This window comes from Xenia sp. Carnegie-2017, unplaced genomic scaffold (genome assembly GCF_021976095.1).
Source record: "Xenia sp. Carnegie-2017 unplaced genomic scaffold, XeniaSp_v1 HiC_scaffold_6, whole genome shotgun sequence".
NCBI classification, from domain to species: domain Eukaryota; kingdom Metazoa; phylum Cnidaria; class Anthozoa; order Malacalcyonacea; family Xeniidae; genus Xenia; species Xenia sp. Carnegie-2017.
The window spans coordinates 7699707-7717861 of NW_025813526.1; the positions used below are offsets into that span (position 1 = coordinate 7699707).

General features: G+C 37.3%; 2 protein-coding genes and 2 long non-coding RNA genes across 4 annotated transcripts; 3 read left to right on the forward strand and 1 right to left on the reverse strand.

Annotated features, from left to right (window-relative positions):
* Positions 1–538: 538 nt before the first annotated feature.
* Positions 539–1919, forward strand: LOC124457921. Its single transcript, XR_006952887.1, has 2 exons — positions 539–1127; positions 1272–1919. It is a non-coding gene; the product is annotated as an uncharacterized LOC124457921 (long non-coding RNA).
* Positions 1920–4379: 2460 nt separating this feature from the next.
* LOC124457920 lies at positions 4380–4793 on the reverse strand. Its single transcript, XR_006952886.1, has 2 exons — positions 4709–4793; positions 4380–4470 (listed from the first exon to the last, which is right to left on the reverse strand). It is a non-coding gene; the product is annotated as an uncharacterized LOC124457920 (long non-coding RNA).
* An 852-nt stretch (positions 4794–5645) lies between these two features.
* LOC124457049 lies at positions 5646–7459 on the forward strand. Its single transcript, XM_047007341.1, has 5 exons — positions 5646–5654; positions 6215–6285; positions 6362–6449; positions 6863–7021; positions 7340–7459. The coding sequence occupies exons 1-5, from the start codon at positions 5646–5648 to the stop codon at positions 7388–7390; spliced, it is 378 nt and encodes a 125-aa protein (XP_046863297.1). The 3' UTR covers positions 7391–7459.
* Positions 7460–10725: 3266 nt separating this feature from the next.
* On the forward strand, positions 10726–16809 carry LOC124457050 (DNA gyrase subunit B-like). The gene is made up of 9 exons (XM_047007342.1): positions 10726–10771; positions 12086–12322; positions 13085–13321; positions 13971–14021; positions 15587–15700; positions 16083–16099; positions 16161–16247; positions 16335–16515; positions 16591–16809. The coding sequence occupies exons 2-9, from the start codon at positions 12092–12094 to the stop codon at positions 16807–16809; spliced, it is 1137 nt and encodes a 378-aa protein (XP_046863298.1). The 5' UTR covers positions 10726–10771; positions 12086–12091.
* The last annotated feature ends 1346 nt before the right edge of the window (positions 16810–18155 follow it).

Here is an 18155-nt window from a genome sequence, read left to right on the forward strand (position 1 = left end):
ATCACTCGTTTAAACTCAAACTAACAATGTCTCTAATAAAACGTTTTACTACCATGGTTATATATGCCAAAAACTGGCATACTTTATATTTCGACCACATTTTCTAAACACTTTAACACTGTTAGCATTCATCACTGTTTAAACTCAAACTAACAAGTCTCTCTAATAAAACGTTTTACGACTATAGTTATATATGCCGAAAACTGGCATACTTTATATTACTACCACATTCTTCGTTTTATTACAGAGACATTGTTTAAACGTTTTATTACAGAGACATTGTTTAAACGTTTTATTGCAGAGACACTGTTAGTTTCAGTTGAAACGAGGGATGAGAATGCTAACACTGTTAAAGTGTTTAAAAGAATGTGGTAGAAATATAAAGTATGCCATTTTCATATAACCATGGTCGTAAAACGTTTTATTAAGTTTAAACAAGTTATGTGTTGTAAATTGTCATGTTATGTATGTAGAGTGTGACTGTATATTTTGATACTAAGATATAACGGATATTATGTTTATGTAAAATGTTCATATATTACTAGACAAATAGGAAAATACGTATATAGTTATTAAACTGTGGTTTCAGTGGAAATCCTGTACGTAAATTCAAAATACTTAGGAACACTTTTCTACCCAATGTGGCATTGCGGTAGGATGTAGGTAATGACGGTACTCTATAAACGGAATGGCGTAGTGCAAGTCATGCAAACGCCCAAAATTATATCCTAATAATTATAATATAAATAAGAGCTTGCAAGCGTTGGTTCGGGAGTTCGGAAAACAGACGTTGTTAGACGTACAAAAGTGATAAGTTGGAAATCGTATCGCAGGAGGCGATAGCGTTTGAATAAGTTTCAAGTTTAAAGATTGACGGTTGGCCGTAATCTCAACGTTTCAATAACATATTTGTGTCGCAAAGAACCAACGTTTGGAACTCCGTATCATAAATCGTGCACAAACCACTGTAAATATCCTATCAAGTGTTAAATACAATTGTCAAAATACAGTCCCATCGTTCGAGTGAAGTTTCGAGAGCAGTGAACCAGCACTTCGCGCAGATTGTGCGAAATTATGAGAATGCTAACAGTGTTAAAGTGTTTAGAAGAATGTGTTAGAAATATAAGGTATGCCAGTTTATTGCCGTTACACATACCGTTTTGTTTACTATTAGCAAGAAAAGAGATTGCACTAGGTTTAATTAATGATTTATTTATGTCTTTATTGTGTGTTTTCTAAACTATGTTTAAAATTGATTGCAATTCTTCCAGATGGCAACAACGATAAGAAAATTTTCAGGAAAATTCTCAACAAGGCAAAACTAACCGAAATCGTCGTTTCCTATTGGAATTACAGTACAGACTTAAGATAATACTTTGAATAATTAAATGTAAAAAATGTTAAAAAAAGAAAATACATTGTCCTAAAAAGAATACGTCAAATGTATCTTTACGATAAGTTCTCCACACTTTATGTGATTATTACACATCCTATTAATAAATTGATGTGTACAGTTTAATGAAGAAAACATCGAAGAAGAGTACCAGGACATGGAAAAAGAAACTGAAATAGAGGAAATAAACGAGAAGAAAGCACACGAGTTCGAACAAGAAAAGAAGCATGAAGATATCGACGAAGAAGAAATTCAAGATAAAGATATGGACTACCAGCACAACTCAGAGAAATATCTTAAAGAAGAAGAAACGAAGATAACGAAATGAGAGTATATAATTTCAAGATAACTAAATGGATTGAAATTTTCCTGAACTAAACAAGCTCTTCTTGGAGCTTTTCTGAACTAACAAGCTATTACTTCAGTTTCTTGGCTGTTGATTTTTTGAATGGAAACTTTCAAATATCAAGAAACAGTCAAAAAATAGGAATTTATCTGTCAAATAAAATACTATCGATGTCTCAAAGTATAGTTGTTATATTTTTGTTGTGTCATTTTGAATTATGAAATTGCGTGGTGACAGGCGCCTTGTGGTTTGCCAGATATTTTTATTGGAATTTGACAAAGAAAATCAAACTGAAGTAATATCAAACTGAAATTATCGACAAAGCAAAACAACCTGCTCACAACGAAAAAACTTACAAACAACATATCACTTAGAAATGTCTTAATTTCTACGACAGCACTTAATGCAGGTTGTATAAATAATTTATTGAGAATGATTATATTACAATGCATTTTACAGGTGTGGATATTTTGCTCTTAGAAATTGAATAGTCTCGACATGGATCAAAATTACAAAAACCTTTGAATTGAACAGAGTATGAAATAAAAGCACAAAAGCTGCTTATTAATAAAGTAACTATATCTTTTCGCCAAATGATATTATTTAACATCAAGTACTGTATTCATCGCGTGTGTTGTAATCGAACTCCATTAAATAGACGGACGAAACGAAGGAACTAACTTTGTGGAATGTGGGATAGTTTTAATCTTATAACAACATGCGTTTTCATTCTTGACAGTCATGTTATGACACTGAGCAGTGAACATTTGCTGAATATTCTTTAAGTGTTCTCATCGACGAAACATTGACGGTATCTACGCATTTATTATAATACAAAAAGCATATAAATACGGTTCTAAAACGTGTGAGTACAAAGAGAAATTAAAGACAGTCGTGGTTTCATATATTGTTTGTAATCTCAAACCGTCGGCAAAAATTTCCTCAAATATTGAGTTTGAAATATAACTTCGCTCATGGCTTTGTTATCTGAGAGAATATTCTGTTACTATACAATCTTTGTTTTGCTGTCTTTCATGGTAAATCATCGCGTTAGGTCATCTCGATTTCTTCCTACTGTTGTATGGGATCATTTAAATCCAATGTAAGTAACGCCATATTGCTTAGACTGTTTTCATAAAACTGCTTGATTACACAAAATGACGCTCTGCACTCTAGGCAAAGCACTGATTTGACTGTCTGTTTATATTGATGAAAGTACGATGTGTTGAACAATTGCCTCTGTTCTAGAAAAATTTATTTAAATAAAGTTTCATTACGTAAAAAGAATTATTATATAAATATTAAAGTACAGAATATAATGCTTAAAACAGCCATAAAGAAGAGAAACAATATATGTTTTTTCTTTGTGGCTGTTTTACGCATTATATTCTGGGCTTTAATATTTATATTTCGATTACGATTCCCGCCTAGTTGCATGAAACAACTATCATGGAAACAGCCGTTTTACATTCGTTTTACATGCAAGTTCATGATTTCATGGATAGTTCAATTTTATCTGTAGCTTGGCGACCATTAAAATATTTTTCAAACAAACAGAAAAATAAAAAAAAAACAGTATCCAGATTTCGTGCAATTGAAGTGTTTTCTTTATTCGCTATTCCTCGTAAGAAAATATATACCTAATTCTTTGAATCCATTTGTTAAAATTACATTTTCTTTTAGCTTCAAGACAAAGCTAATCCAGGAATAGCGAAGTTGAAATATCTGACCGACAAGTGTATTTGTACCTGGACAAAATAGCCAGCACACGCGCTTTGTTTCAATCTGGAGTTCAAACGTGACTTTAAAGTCGGAATAGTTCAACCTGTCCCTGTGTCCGTGTACGACTATTATGATCCAGGTAAGGGCTTATTTATTCACAGCTCGAGAACTTTGAGATAGGAACGAGTTGTTTCACTACATACATATATTAGAAAAGCAAGATTTTGTATCGAGCTAGTACTTATAGTGGAGTATCTTCTTTCTTCCATATCTTTAGAGAAAATATGTACGAAGTTCTACGGTCCTAAAGTTGACAGTCGTCTTCATGACTTCATCTACGGACTTGCGACCATGACTCGTGTAAATGTGCTCAAGGTAGGATAAACAGTTGATATCCATGTGTAGTATCATGGATAAGAAATAACAATTGTAAATTTTCCACAGATAAATGCAGTTTCTGTAAGCCTTCTGATGACGCCAACGTCGTGATTAGACAGCTGTGTCGAAAATATCACTCCAGTAAGTCTTGTGTTTTATACAGAGGTTCCATATTTTCATCTAAAGTAATCATGACAAGAAAGTCTCATAGTTGCCATGAATAAAGTTCGCCTCAAGCATCAATGCAACATATTGTCGATTGCTTGTGTTTTCCAACATTAAACATCAAGTGTTGGGAACGTAAGAGGCGAAATTTTTGTCTGACTACATAATTCCAATTGTTAGGTTTTCGAGGAGTACTACGGTCCATTAATGAACCGTAGTACTCCTCGAAAAGTCCGACAGTTTTTACAACCTCCAACAGGCTCTGGCTACTATAAAAGGATGGAATCCAGTATGGAACCCAAAATATTTTATGGTGGATTACTCATTAGCAGAAATAGGCGCGATAGAAAAAAGTTTTCCCGATGTACAGGTTTGTGTTTGCGACTTTCACAGGTTGCAAGCGCTAAAACGGTGGGCTTCAGCAAGCAAGAATGGATTGTCATATGAACAGCAACAACACTTCCTTCTGCAAATGAAAAAGATTGCTAATGTCAGTACCAAACAGGAGTACGACAAGGCAGTAAAAGATTTTCGAGAGTCCAAAGTGTATAAAGAATGCAGCAAGATGAGAGAATATGTTGACCGTACGTGGTTTTCTTGCGCTGTCAGATGGGCACACGCTTTCGAAAAACAAGTCACCAACATTGTTAATACTAACAATGGCGTTGAGGCTCAAAACAGAGTCTTTAAATACGAATACTTACCCCAAAGTATTGACAAATCTGTGTATGGTATTGCGGTGATGTTGGTTGAATCTTTCATTCCCGATGTTCTTCAGCACTATTTGGATGCAAATCTACGACTGAGTAGCGCCTACTGCAAGTACAACCCATCATTCCCAGAATACTTGCACAACAGACCTCCGCACTTTTTGAAATGTTGCCTTAAAAATCGATACGCTTCAGCCATTTTCAAAATGGACGACATAACTCCGGTTAATTTAAAGAAGGGCACGTTCAATGTCAAGAGCGAGAGCAATGTTGGAAAAAAAACATTTCATAGACTTCCGAGAACCAAGTTGTACCTGCAACATATGGCATACTACCCATTTCCCTTGCAAACATTTTTTCGCAGTTTTTTCTTTCTATGACGAGTGGGATTTCGAAAGTCTTCCAGAAGACTACCGAAATAGCGTTTTCATCACTCTCGACAATGAACCTCTTGGATTGCCACAAGATACTACCGCAGAAGAACTAGAGGAAGCCAATACGTCATCATGGAGCACCATCAAAAGAGACGTTGTTTTGCAAGAATCGTTGTCTTCTGATAACAAAAAATATATCCACGACATACCCCACGAAGAAACAGTTAAATTTGAAACTACTTCAAACAAAAGTTCCAAAAGGCTCAGAAAGATCTTGCAAGAACAACTGGGCCAAATACACAGTATGACCTTCCTGATCGACAACGAGACCACTCTACAAGAAGCAGTGCAAAAAGCTGAAAGCTTGAAACAGTTTCTTGAACAAAACTTTCCCACAGAAAATGGTTTGCCTCTTCGATTGAGTCCTGTGAAAAAAAAATTAAAAGGTTACCGAGACAAAATACCATCAAATCTTTCATAAGGCCCTACCTCCCAGACGACGCAAGACAAAAAAATCTACACCATTTACAATAGATCTTACTAATGTGGGCGATGAAATGGCACAAGTAAGACAAGTTATTGAATTGCTTTCTTGTCATTTCTTAAAAAAGCTTCTCTCAAATCATTACTTTTATGTTTAAAAAATTTCTTATCCGTCCGAAAAGAGTAAAAAGACAAAAGCACTTATCTTACTTTCCAATATCTTATTAAAGTATTGTTTCAAAAGTAATTTTCACTAGCCATTAGATATACAATACAAAGGGCATCACCAAATTGTGGGTTTTTGTCTTCTAAATCGCACTCATTTTTGCCATACTCGAAAACAACGTTTGAAAAAGTTGTTCGTAATTCTTTAGATTACATCTCGTCACGAGTATTTTCTTAAAGTAGTCTTTTTATTTTCATAGGTATCCACTAATGTGCAAAACCAGGAGAATGAAAAAAGCAATTCAAGCAGGTACAAACACATAGCAATAGAGAAATATTGAATGGAGAAAAAATTTTCCAAAAATATTTGTGCAATGATGAGAGGGGGGTAGTAACATTTCAGTGTAGTATTTATATTTACTATGTAGTAATTATTTAATATGAGTGACATTTTGATATTTACACAAAATTATTGCAGGTGGAGTTTGTGCCTGTAATAGATAAAAGAAAAGCAGACATTCAACTAAAACAAGATTCCTCCAGCAACAAGTACATATAGAAACCTTGAAAATTAGTGGGAAAGAACTTACGATAATTCAGATGTCAATCATATTCCAAATTTCAGAACAGACCATTCTATATTGAGGCCTCATTTGCTACGAACACCTGAATACTGCTGGTGTGATGAAGATGCTATGGCACAATATTCTCTGGTAGGTTGTTAGGAAACTTAAGTGAACCTTTTATGAACAGCATACAAAGTCCAAGTGATCCAGAAATGTTTGAACTTGTGTATAGTGCATCAGCACATCATTAGAGATGTGTATAAGCACATCATTAGAGATATGCCATAATGACAATCCATTATTAAAGTAAATGGTTTGAACTCCTCATTTGACTCTGAAGATGACTACCGCTAAGGTTTTTGAAATGTCAGTCAACAACAAAAACAATCCTCTCAGGACTATACTAACCTGGACGATCTACATCTACAAACAAATACCATTATTATTGCGACTTTATTGCAGGTTATGTATAGTGGAATAGAGTGGAATTGTGTCATTGCATAAATAACAAGAGAATGCCAGGCACATGTTTTTCTAAATACAACATTTTACAATTTTAGGGCATTGAGCAACCTCTATATGTCATTGAGGTTACAGTTCATCCCTACCCAAGTAAACTTGTTGAGATTTGGGACAATGCGTACCATCTGGACATACACCCAGTTCATGAAGATGAAGAAGGCAATTGCTATTTTCGTAGGCAAGCAAGTCTCGTACAGGTGCACATCCTTAAAATGCTTACAAGAAACTATGCACAAAAGTAGTTTTAGAAATCATCATTCACCCATCTGTAACATGCAAAACGACCTCTGCTTAAACATAAAACTTGGTGAACTTCCATTAATTGACCATCTTGCTTTCAATAGTACAAGCATTCCGATATATATGAACAAAGTAAAGAATAAGTGAGACAATTTTATGAAGGGATCATTAGCAAGTATGTAATTATTGCCCATTGGCCTTTCAAGATAAAATTTGGTTTTTGACCTGTGCATTTCTTTCCCTCATTTAAATCCAATTTAAACATATTTGTTAGGTTGAAAGATGAAGTTCGCCTGGCAAAAGCACTTCATGTGAATTTAACTTGAAGAAAAATTGAGAAACATGAAATAATTTTTCTTCAGATTCTTCCAGAAGAAAAGTCTACAAACATTGCACGCAACAACCAAGGAATTCCATCCCACTTTAAACATAATTCTTACATACTTCTTATTTAACATTAAAGTTGTTATAAATTATTATGATGCTCGAGTTATTGTCATAATTCTGTGAAACTTCACATCAACATTCATCTGGGTTTTAAGAAAGTGAAGACATGTTACTTTGAAGGAAAGATTGCCAACCCTTTATTTTTTGCCAGGCAAAAGTTGTATATCCTGCTTTTAGTAGTGAACAGTTAAAGAAGTGTGATGCAGTGGATGTGATTTAAGATCTTTTGATAGTAAGATCATGTGATGCAGTGGATTTGATTAAGATCTTTAAGGTATTGCCAGTACACAGAAGGCCTTCTCAAGGATTTAATGTGTAATAGTGAGGGCATCTGCAGCTATTTCTCGGCTGTGTTGAGTCTGAAGATCACTTAGTTTCTTCTTTAAGATGGACAAACCAGACAAAACAATGTTTTCAGGACGTAAGGAACCACAACTCTGAATACAAATACAAACATCTTGGACAAAGTGACTTTGATGTCCGGCAATGATAGCTATCTATGGAGTAACATGACAAAGCCACTTGACCAAAATTTCACTATGTACTTGCTTTATACATAAAAATACCTGACAAACAAACTGATTCATTTACAAGCCTCAAAACTCATGCTTCACTATAAACTGGATGACTGGCATAAAGAATCAATTGATTATTGAAAATTTACCTCAACATTAAAGAAGAATTTGTCCGGCCTTCCTGTTGGATCAAACGGCGCTTGGTCTGGAAGATAAAACATTTTATTAACTTCTGAAACATGCATTCGTAAATTTTCAATGCTGGCATGGTTTTAAAATATTGTAATTGTTCCTTTTACATACATTCATCCTCTTCCAACAGCGAATATTCACTTTTCGGCCTGCAAATTTAATGGTTTCCATCATTTCAGAACTAAGATTGACATAATCAGTGATATGTTTGTAAATGTATATCGTCCAGGTTGGTATAGTCCTGAGAAGGACTGTTTTTGTTGTTGTTGACTGACGTTTCGACAACCTTAGCGGTAGTCATCTTGAGAGTCAAATGACAAAAAGCAGTCATTCTCAGGACTATACCAACCTGGACGATCGATTTACAAACATGTAACGATACTCCCAGGTTCAAACCATTTACTTTATAATCAGTGATAGTTAAAGCAACATTACAAGATCCCATACCGCACAAACATTTATTTGATTACATGGAAATGAAGAAAGTGCAAATGAAAACAATATTGTACAAAACCTACAAAAATACAATAATATTATGTACCATTCCTCGACTTTGGGATAAGTTGTGTGTCTGAGAGCAATGTCAGGATCATACTCAAATGCAACACCAGCTGTAGGATTCCATTTTGCATGCTCTTTTGCAAACCCCTAAAGATCAATAAAATATGGCTATCAAAAGACGATATGTTTGAAGAAGACAGAAGCAGATGAACATAATACAGCATACCTTCTTGGCAAAGGCATGTAACTTTAGTTCCTGTTCAAGAAAAATATTATTTAAAGGACTGCAAAAAATGTTAAGGGGTAGGATTTCACAAAACTCGAGCACAGGTTGAGTGTTCACAGCCAATATTTGTATAAAGACATGAAGACAGCGACAGCAAAAACATACAATTTTTTTTCTCAAATTTAATTTGTAAGGTTGGTCACATGGTGTAAGGTTGGTCATATGATGTAAGGTTGGTCATATGGTGTAAAGTTGTATTTAGAATAATATACATGAAAAAATTTCTCAATTGGTTATGAGCAGTGCAATTTATTTTTGAAAACTGTGCTCCTAATTGGTTAGTCAAACAAAGAAGTGATCTACGTAAGAGCCAATCATAATACAATATTTCGAAGGCGGGAAAGTTTAAGTTATTGTAAACAAAGCAACTACAATGGCTGGCGAAGTTTCAAGTTGATTTTCTTTGGCGAACGAGTTTACAGTTCACCGTTTTCAAAGTATTTCTGTATGAAAACATGAACACTGCTAAAAGTAGATATCTTGTTCTAGCTGCGTGTGCGGAAGCTATGGTGTTGTGAAAAGTAATATTTGACGGAATTCAAAAATACGAGTCGGTCGATATTTACAACTTGCCGGCAGGATTGAGAAATTTTTTCATGTATATTATTAATAAGTAATAGCATGGTTTCACGTCCAATTTGGGAAAAACAGGCACTCGTCCTTCAGACTCGTGCAATTTTGATAGTCTTTGAAAAACTCACTCGTGCATGTTTTTCCCGAATTGCACTCGAAATCATGCTATGACATATACGAATCATACCTTAGTGGCAAATCGAAGTGAACATAGGGTTTCCTGGAAATAGTCCTCGCGAGGAGAAACATTCACGAACATCAAACTGAAATATGAATGTATTCTTTACATACACAAATTATCACAACTAATACATGTTAATACTTCATGTCATCTACAATGACGTGTGTACATTGATGAAAATCTGATACACATATATTCAGTAATACCAACCGTATGGCGTTCCGTTCCGGTCATAATTATATGAAGTTGATCAAACGAAAAACAATCGCTCATAAATATGTCGAACTTTCAAAGTTGAAGTTCAAACGTTAAAAACTAAAACAAAATGCCCAATGTCAATAGCAAACATCAATGCATACATACTGCTTGTTTGTATCACTTTGTAATCTGTCGATATTTAATCATTCTTTGTGGATGTAGAAAAATTTATGTCGTTTTTGGATAAAAAGATTCTCAAAAGCTTGCTAGTTACTTTTTTCATAAACGTATCTCTTTGGGTGGACAAATAATTATTCAAAACTATGGAAAGCTCAACGGTTGAAAACGCGCCTAAAGAGGAGGACCAAAACTTGGTATTGAAATGAATACTTAGTATTTTGAAATCGCACACTTCTAACTGTTGCCCAAGTTGTACGAAAGAGGGAAAGATCATCGTGTGATGGAATTATCATATTTTCCACGAATATAAACAAACAAGAGATGTGCTTTGTATTGTGTTTGACAATGATGTTTTAACCTTTCAAACCATTTGAATAAGTAAGAGAACCCAAATGATGTTTTAAGGAATGTATTGTGTTTGACAATGATTCTTTAACCTTTCAAACCATTTGAATAAACAAGAGAACATAAATGATGTTTTAAGGAATACTAATTGTGCAGAATAACGTGATTCTTGTGAGAAAAGACAAAGATCTTAACTTCGTGATAATACTTCTTTTACTATTTATTTACGAAGGTGATGCAGAGCGGTATCGTCGAATACGTCGTACATGATATTCAAAGACAGAGTGAGGTGTGAAAAATACTCATTTAAATCGAACCATGTGATAAAACATTTTCTAAAGAACGATATAACTAGCTTAGGATCTTTTGTATTATTTGATTCTAGTTGGGTATGGATCCACAAAGGTTGGGGGAGGGGTTCTTGTTGTGTATTGATCCACAATGGTTGGGTGAGGGAGCCTAGTTGGGTTTTGATCCACAATGGTTGTAAAGGAGCTTAGGGGTATGGATCCACAATGGTTGGGTGAGGGAGCCTTGGTATGGATCCATGTGGAGGGAAGCCTAGTTGGTATTGATCCACAATGTAGGTGAGGGAGCCCTTGTATGGATCCACAATGGTTGGAGGGGAATGGGTAAGGATCCACGATGGTTAAGGGAGCCTTTGTTGTGTATTGATCCACAATGGTTGGGTGAGGAGCCAGTTGGTATGGATCCACAATGGTTGGGTGAGGAGCCTGGTGGGTATGGATCCACGATGGTTGGGTGAGGGTGCCTAATCGGGTATGGATCCACGATGGTTGGGTGAGGGAGCCTGTTGGGTATGGATCCACGATGGTTGGGTGAGGGAGCCTGTGGGTATGGATCCACGATGGTTGGGTGAGGGAGCCTAGTTGGGTATGGATCCACTATGGTTGGAGGAGGAGTTCTTGTGTGATCCACTTTGGTGGTGGATGGGAGGAGGGATTGGGGTCCACAATGGTTGAGTAGAGCCTAGTTGGGTAAGGATCCACAATGGTTGGGTGAGGGAGCCTAGTTGGGTATGGATCCACGATGGTTGGGTGAGAGCCTAGTGGGTATGGATCCACGATGGTTGGGTGAGGGAGCCTAGTTGGGTATGGATCCACTATGGTTGGAGGAGGGGTTCTTTTTGTGTATTGATCCACAATGGTTGGGTGAGGGAGCCTAGTTTGGTATGGATCCACGATGGTTGGGGGAGGGGCTCTAGTTGGGTATTGATCCACAATGGTTGGGTGAGGGAGCCTACTTGGGTATGGATCCACAATGTGTGGGGGAGGGAGCCTAGTTGGGTATGGATCCACGATGGTTGGGGGAGGGGCTCTAGTTGGGTATTGATCCACAATGGTTGGGTGAGGGAGCCTAATTGGGTATGGATCCACAATGTGTGGGGGAGGGAGCCTAGTTGGGTAAGGATCCACAATGGTCGGGTGAGGGAGCCTAATTGGGTATGGATCCACTATGTGTGGGGGAGGGACCTTAGTTAGGTATGAATCCATGATGGTTAGGGTAGAGGCTCTAGTTTGCATTATTTTTTGTTGGCTATCTGTTTCCCTATACCATGTCAGACATTTTTTGTTATTTCCAGAATAAAATGACTAGAAACAGTGGCGCCAAGACAACGAAGTTAAAAGGAATTCCAAAACTCGACGACGCTAACGATGCTGGGGGAAAGAACTCCATAAAGTGTACCCTTATTTTGACCGAGGGAGATTCGGCCAAAACGCTAGCCGTCAGTGGTCTTAGTGTAGTTGGTCGAGATCGTTATGGTGTGTTTCCTCTACGAGGAAAATTGCTCAATGTGAGAGAAGCTTCCGGTAAACAGGTGCGTACAATTTAGGGAAGTGTGTTCGATTATCTCAATAACGTTTGCATAATTTTTAGTGTGTTAATATTTCGTTTTAAAATTCGCACCCATCTTGCATTCTCTATAGATGAGGCTAGGAGAGGTTTGCAGTTCTACCTAAGTCCTTTTCTGTTTATTGTCCTTATCATGCATAAAAAGACGAGGCTAGGAGAGATGTGCACTTCTCCCTTAAATCCGTCCCTTTATGTTGTCCTTACCATGTATACAAAACAACGTAAAAAGACGAGACTAGGAGAGATGTACACTTCTCCCTTAAATCCGTCCCTTTATGTTGTTCTTACCATGTATACAAAACAACGTAAAAAGACGAGGCTAGGAGAGATGTGCACTTCTCCCTTAAATCCGTCCCTTTATGTTGTTCTTACCATGTATACAAAACAACGTAAAAAGACGAGGCTAGGAGAGATGTGCACTTCTCCCTTAAATCCGTCCCTTTATGTTGTTCTTACCATGTATACAAAACCAAGTAAAAAGACGAGACTAGAAAAGATGTGCACTTCCCCCCCAAATCCCTCCCTCTTTGTTGCTCTTACCGTGCATATAAACCAAGCGAGCTATTGTAAAAAACTTTTTTCAAACATATCACGTATCTTTTATATTCCTGCTTTCATACTGTCTTGCAACGTTTTGTGATATGTCTCAATAGTTTGAAGGCATTGCGATACATGCCACTTTATACTGATTTTGTCTTATGAATCTAACTATTTTCTTTTAATATAGTTGTCGGAGAACATGGAAATTAATCACATCCTCAAGATCGTGAGTCTAAAATACGGCAAAAAGTATGAGACCGAAGAGGATATGAAGAGATTGCGCTACGGTCGTCTGATGATCATGACTGATCAAGACCAGGATGGGTCTCATATCAAGGGTTTACTCATCAACTTTATACATCACATCTGGCCTGAACTTTTAAGATTGCCGTTTCTTGAGGAGTTCATAACACCAATAGTTAAGGTTTGTCGTTAGCTCATTAATTTGCCGTGTCAAAACAAAATAAGTAGGATTACTTTGCATAAGCAATTCAAGTGTAGCCTCTCAAGTACATACGAATGAGTTGAGACCACTGAACTGAAATATACTGTATAACGCACTCCGCTATTTCTGTGAACCATAACCGCCATATTGGAAGGTCCCACTTGATACGAAAAAATAATCATATTAATCAAAATCATATTTCCACGAAATCTCCTATGTTTATACATGGCTTTGAGTTCCAAAAATAACAGAAATACGTCGTCGTTAAAACTCTGGGGCCGGTTGCACGAAGCCTGGATAGCGTTATCCAATGGATAGCAAGTTTTTTTAAGCTTTTATAAAACCTTTTAAAAAGCAAAAAGCATAAGATTCAAACAGTGCAATCACTGAAAGAAAATATTGCTTCGAAGATTACGAAATTTCTTTGTCGTAAGAAAAATATTAGCACCTTTTTGACAAGTTTGGAGATTTTTGCTATCCAATGGATAACGCCATCCAGGCTTCGTGCAACCGACCCCTGTCGTACGTTAAAGTTTGTTTTCGTTTCTCAAGTGGGACCTAGTAATCGGGTGATAAGAACAGGGGCACCCAATTACTTCGGATCATAAACTTTCATTATCTAATTCAGATTGTACAGGGTGACACCAAGAGTTCCAAACTTACAATACAACAGCTTATGGTATAACTTATGCCTTACCACATTGGGTTGGATAAGCGTAAACACTCCCCACGTCCTTCTCCCTACATTGTAGTTTTCAATACTATATAGGTACAGGAAACAGGGGGGCATGCTGGAACATTTTAGAGGCCTAAGGGCAGGTTTAGAACCTAAACAAACTTGATACAACTCTTCTTCGGAAGTTGTTTTCATCAACTGTAGAGCATTTTTTAAATAATTTATAAATTTTATAAATTTTTCAAGGGTCTTGTAATGGCAGGGGGCCCACAACGAGTTTTAGTTGTCTCGTCACCAGCCAGTATACCCCTGATACGAAATCTGTGAGAATATGAACGTTAATACAGTATAGAAATATAGTCGTAGTTAATGGATCCAGCCTGGCAGTTTATTCTACGTAAAAGAACAGGAAGAAATAAGATACGGCTGCCGTCGATAAGCTTAGCATATTCCATAAGTCATGAAGCGACTATCAGTTCGCTGATTATTCAGAGCAGCTGAGCTATAGTTGTACCTGGAACAGCTCGTAGTCAGCCATGTGAGCGGCAAGCCTTGTTAAACTCTGACGACCAGAGCCCCCGACGCCAACCAAGAGAGCATGACCACGTGGTTGCTTCAACACCCGTGATATGCGCGACACGTGCTCAATAGCAAACCTTAAAGAAAAAATACACAACAGAGTATTACAAGAAACGGAATGAAAGAGACATAATGAAAGGCTCCACATACAAGATGCGGATGATTGTTACGGTAAGAATTTCAATTCAGTGCCCTCTCCAATAATATAAAGGTGAGCCACTCCACACACCAAACGATTTGCCGCTGACATACCATTACAAGTACTTTATGTTGTTTTATGTAAAATACTTGCTATATTATGTTGATGTAACACGTTGATACATACAGTTTTACATAAATATATATTACAGTTGTAAACGGACTTTTTTTATCAATATTTAGAATGTATAATTGTTGCCCTCAACCACCTATGTTGCAGGGTTGTGCTGCTCAAAAATTACTCCTTTCCTTCGCCAATGCAGTACAATACAAATTCAGATGTAAAAGCTGAAAGTGCATGATTGACAGATGTACGTGCAATATATGCAAAATGAAAGACGAATACGCAATATGCGTATTCGCAATTTCCCAATACGCAAAATGAAATCTAAAGGTAGCAATAGCTGTCTATTCATGAATAAAAATTCTAAAGGCAGCAATAGCTGTCTATTCATGAATAAAAAAAGCACAGCGAAAAATTTGCCTTTCCCCTATTTAACGCTTCATCATTATGCTGGCTTTCGGAGCAAACATGGCGGACACTGGGTAATTTTACTTCCGGTGTCTCAACCATAGATATGTATAATAAACTGGATAGTGCATTGCAATCAAACGCCCAATCAAAAGTTGACTTAACTTATAAACCGATGTATTTTCAACTGGTATGTTCGCATCTTGTAAAAGTATGCGCATGCTATTTCTCAGAAGGCCTTCAAAATGACGCTATTGCAACATTGCATGTCCTCTTATATATCGCAATAATAATAACATATTTATCTTTTGATCATCAGGTCGAGATTAGAAAAGGTTACACGTCGTTTGAATGGCGGGAAGATTTGAAAGTTATATTAAGAAAGACTGCGGAAGGTGAACAACCCGGCGTCTTCCTCTTTACCGATACTCAGGTTAGTTGTTTTGTATTTTGATGTCAAACCCTTTTTTTTGTTACCTTTTTTGTGCTGGGAATTTTATTCTGCCGCTTGCGTTTGATAAGTAGCAATGCAGTTTATTGCAGTTTTTTTATCAGTGAATTTAGGAGAGGATTAGTTTGTATTGTTGTGAAGTTGCTCCCCGTGCAACCCTCACTCGTTGCACAGTTTTCTATCAGTGAAACTATTATTATGCTCTCCATCTAATCTTCTCTCCTCGCACAATTTCCTATCAGTGAAACTTTCTTAAAGGCTTATGCTCTATGTGTAACCTTTTCTCCTCGCACAGTTTTGTATCAGTGAAACTTTCCTAAAGGTTTAGTTTGTATTATGCTCTCTGTGTAACCTTTTCTCATAGAACTGTTTTCTATCAGGGTAGTTTTTTTAAGGGTTTAGTTTGTATTATGCTTGTATTACGGAGCTGTTTACTTTTTAGATTAAAGAGGAATGCAGGTGAGGTACCAAACCTTTTTGAACTGGACGAGAAACATGAGATTTGCGAAAAAATGCTTGTATTTGATAGGTAATATTATTTTAATGTTGTGTTTATGATCATGTTTTTTTTGTATTTGAGCTCACTATAACTTTCCTCACTCGACGTTTTTTTAAGACAACGAGAAAAATCTAAACAGACAGATCGTTCCCCTGTTGCCCTGTTCAATTTCTTCATCGAACGAGTACGAAATCAGCTGCACATTGTTCTAGCAATGAGTCCGATTGGCGATGCTTTCCGCACAAGATTACGAAAGTTTCCTTCTCTTGTTAATTGCTGTACCATCGACTGGTTTCAAGTGAGTGTTAAAAGGACGTGTAAAAAAGTGAGTATTAAAAAGACGTTTTGCTGCATTCTATGTTTTTTCATTCAGTTATGGCCGGCGGATGCTTTACAAGTCGTTGCCCAGCGGTTTCTCGCCGAGACCGAAATGTCCTCTGCGATACGAGTGGGCTGTGTCAAGATGTGCCAGGAATTTCACACGGGAACACGTGTTCTATCAACGAGGTTTCTTAGCGAACTGAAACGTCATAATTACCGTAAATGCTCGAATAAGCGCCCAGCTTCCAATAAGCGACCCGCTTCGAATTAGCGCCCCCCCTAGGACTCAAATTTTGAAATAAGCGCCCCCCTTCCAATAAGCACCCCCTCGAGAAAAGACGGGTTTTGCTAAGCGTCCTCTCAAATAAGCGCCCCACCCCCACCCCCACCCTTCCCCGATAAAAGATGAACTTCGGTACTCAGTTCGATACACAGTATTTTAATTTTTACATCGGTAACGGACATTCGTTAGAACTCAAAATCAATGTTCTTCAGAGGTTTGCTTCTCATTTGCTTGATTTCAATATCCATGTGGGCACATAGGAGCTTTACTTTATCAAGTTCCTCGTTAAACTTTGCTCCCAGTCGCCGGCTTCGTGTTACTGCTTTAAAAGTTCCTGGAACAACTAGGCCGTTTTCAAGTTTTCTTTTTCCAGTTACTTTTACCTCCACCGCATTATCCTCATGAGCTCGTAAAAATGTAAACACGAGGAAGGAAAGTTCAATGGGCGCATGTCCAACCAGCTTGCCACTGTCTTGAATAAATGTTCCAATCGCATATTCATCGTGCTCTTTAGCCTCCTTTCGATCGTCTTTCCGACACACTAGCCGTTCTCCAAGCTGTGGTGACCATTCAGCTTTATAAACATGGTGTCCTCTTATCACAGACGCAAATTCTATTTCGTAAACCATTTGCCAAGTAAAGGTATAGCTTGAACGCGCCATGTTGTAAACAGCAGATGAATGTCACACACGTGTTTGGTAGCACGTGATACAATGTGATCTTCTCATGGGAGGTCTTTTCCGGCCTTCTCGCATTACAGCATGCTTACCTTTGACATCATGGACGAAAGTATAACTCTAGCATCTACATCGCACGCAGGATTGAAGAACTCTTCTTATTCTAACGAATTTAAACTTAAGGCTGTTCAATTTGCCGAAGAGTGTAACAGTAACCGAAAAGCCGCAGCAAAGTTTGGTGTCGACCGCAAGAGAGTAAGAGAATGGCGACAAAAGAAAAGCAAATTGGAAGATACTAGCAGCAAGAGAAAGCGGCTTGAAGGAGGCGGACGAAAGCCATTCGATGAAGACCTAGAAGAAGCATTATTACAGTGGGTACATGAGCGCCGTTCCAATGGCCTTCGTGTTTCCAGAAAAATGATCGCAAGCAAAGCAAAATTTTCGATAACGAGAAATGCAAAGAGAAGGAAATGCCACCATCGTTTCTTGCCAGTTCCGGTTGGTTACAGCGGTTCATGTCAAGACATGGTTTGGCAATCAGACGCAAAACCACTGAATCACAAAAGGACCCCGAGAAAGTGATAGACAAACTCATAGCGTATGTTTTGCAGATTCGCCGGCAACGTAAAAATCGCTTACCAAGACAGGGATATCATT

Coding starts and splice junctions, on each gene's coding strand:
- LOC124457049 (XM_047007341.1), top strand. Junction 6,286..6,361: donor CAAGATTCCTCCAGCAACAA/GTACATATAGAA, acceptor TCCAAATTTCAG/AACAGACCATTCTATATTGA. Junction 7,022..7,339: donor GGCAAGCAAGTCTCGTACAG/GTGCACATCCTT, acceptor ATATTTGTTAGG/TTGAAAGATGAAGTTCGCCT.
- LOC124457050 (XM_047007342.1), top strand. CDS start 12,092: ATGACTAGAAACAGTGGCGCCAAGACAACGAAGTTAAAAGGAATTCCA. Junction 13,322..13,970: donor TCATAACACCAATAGTTAAG/GTTTGTCGTTAG, acceptor TATCTAATTCAG/ATTGTACAGGGTGACACCAA. Junction 16,516..16,590: donor GTACCATCGACTGGTTTCAA/GTGAGTGTTAAA, acceptor TTTTTCATTCAG/TTATGGCCGGCGGATGCTTT.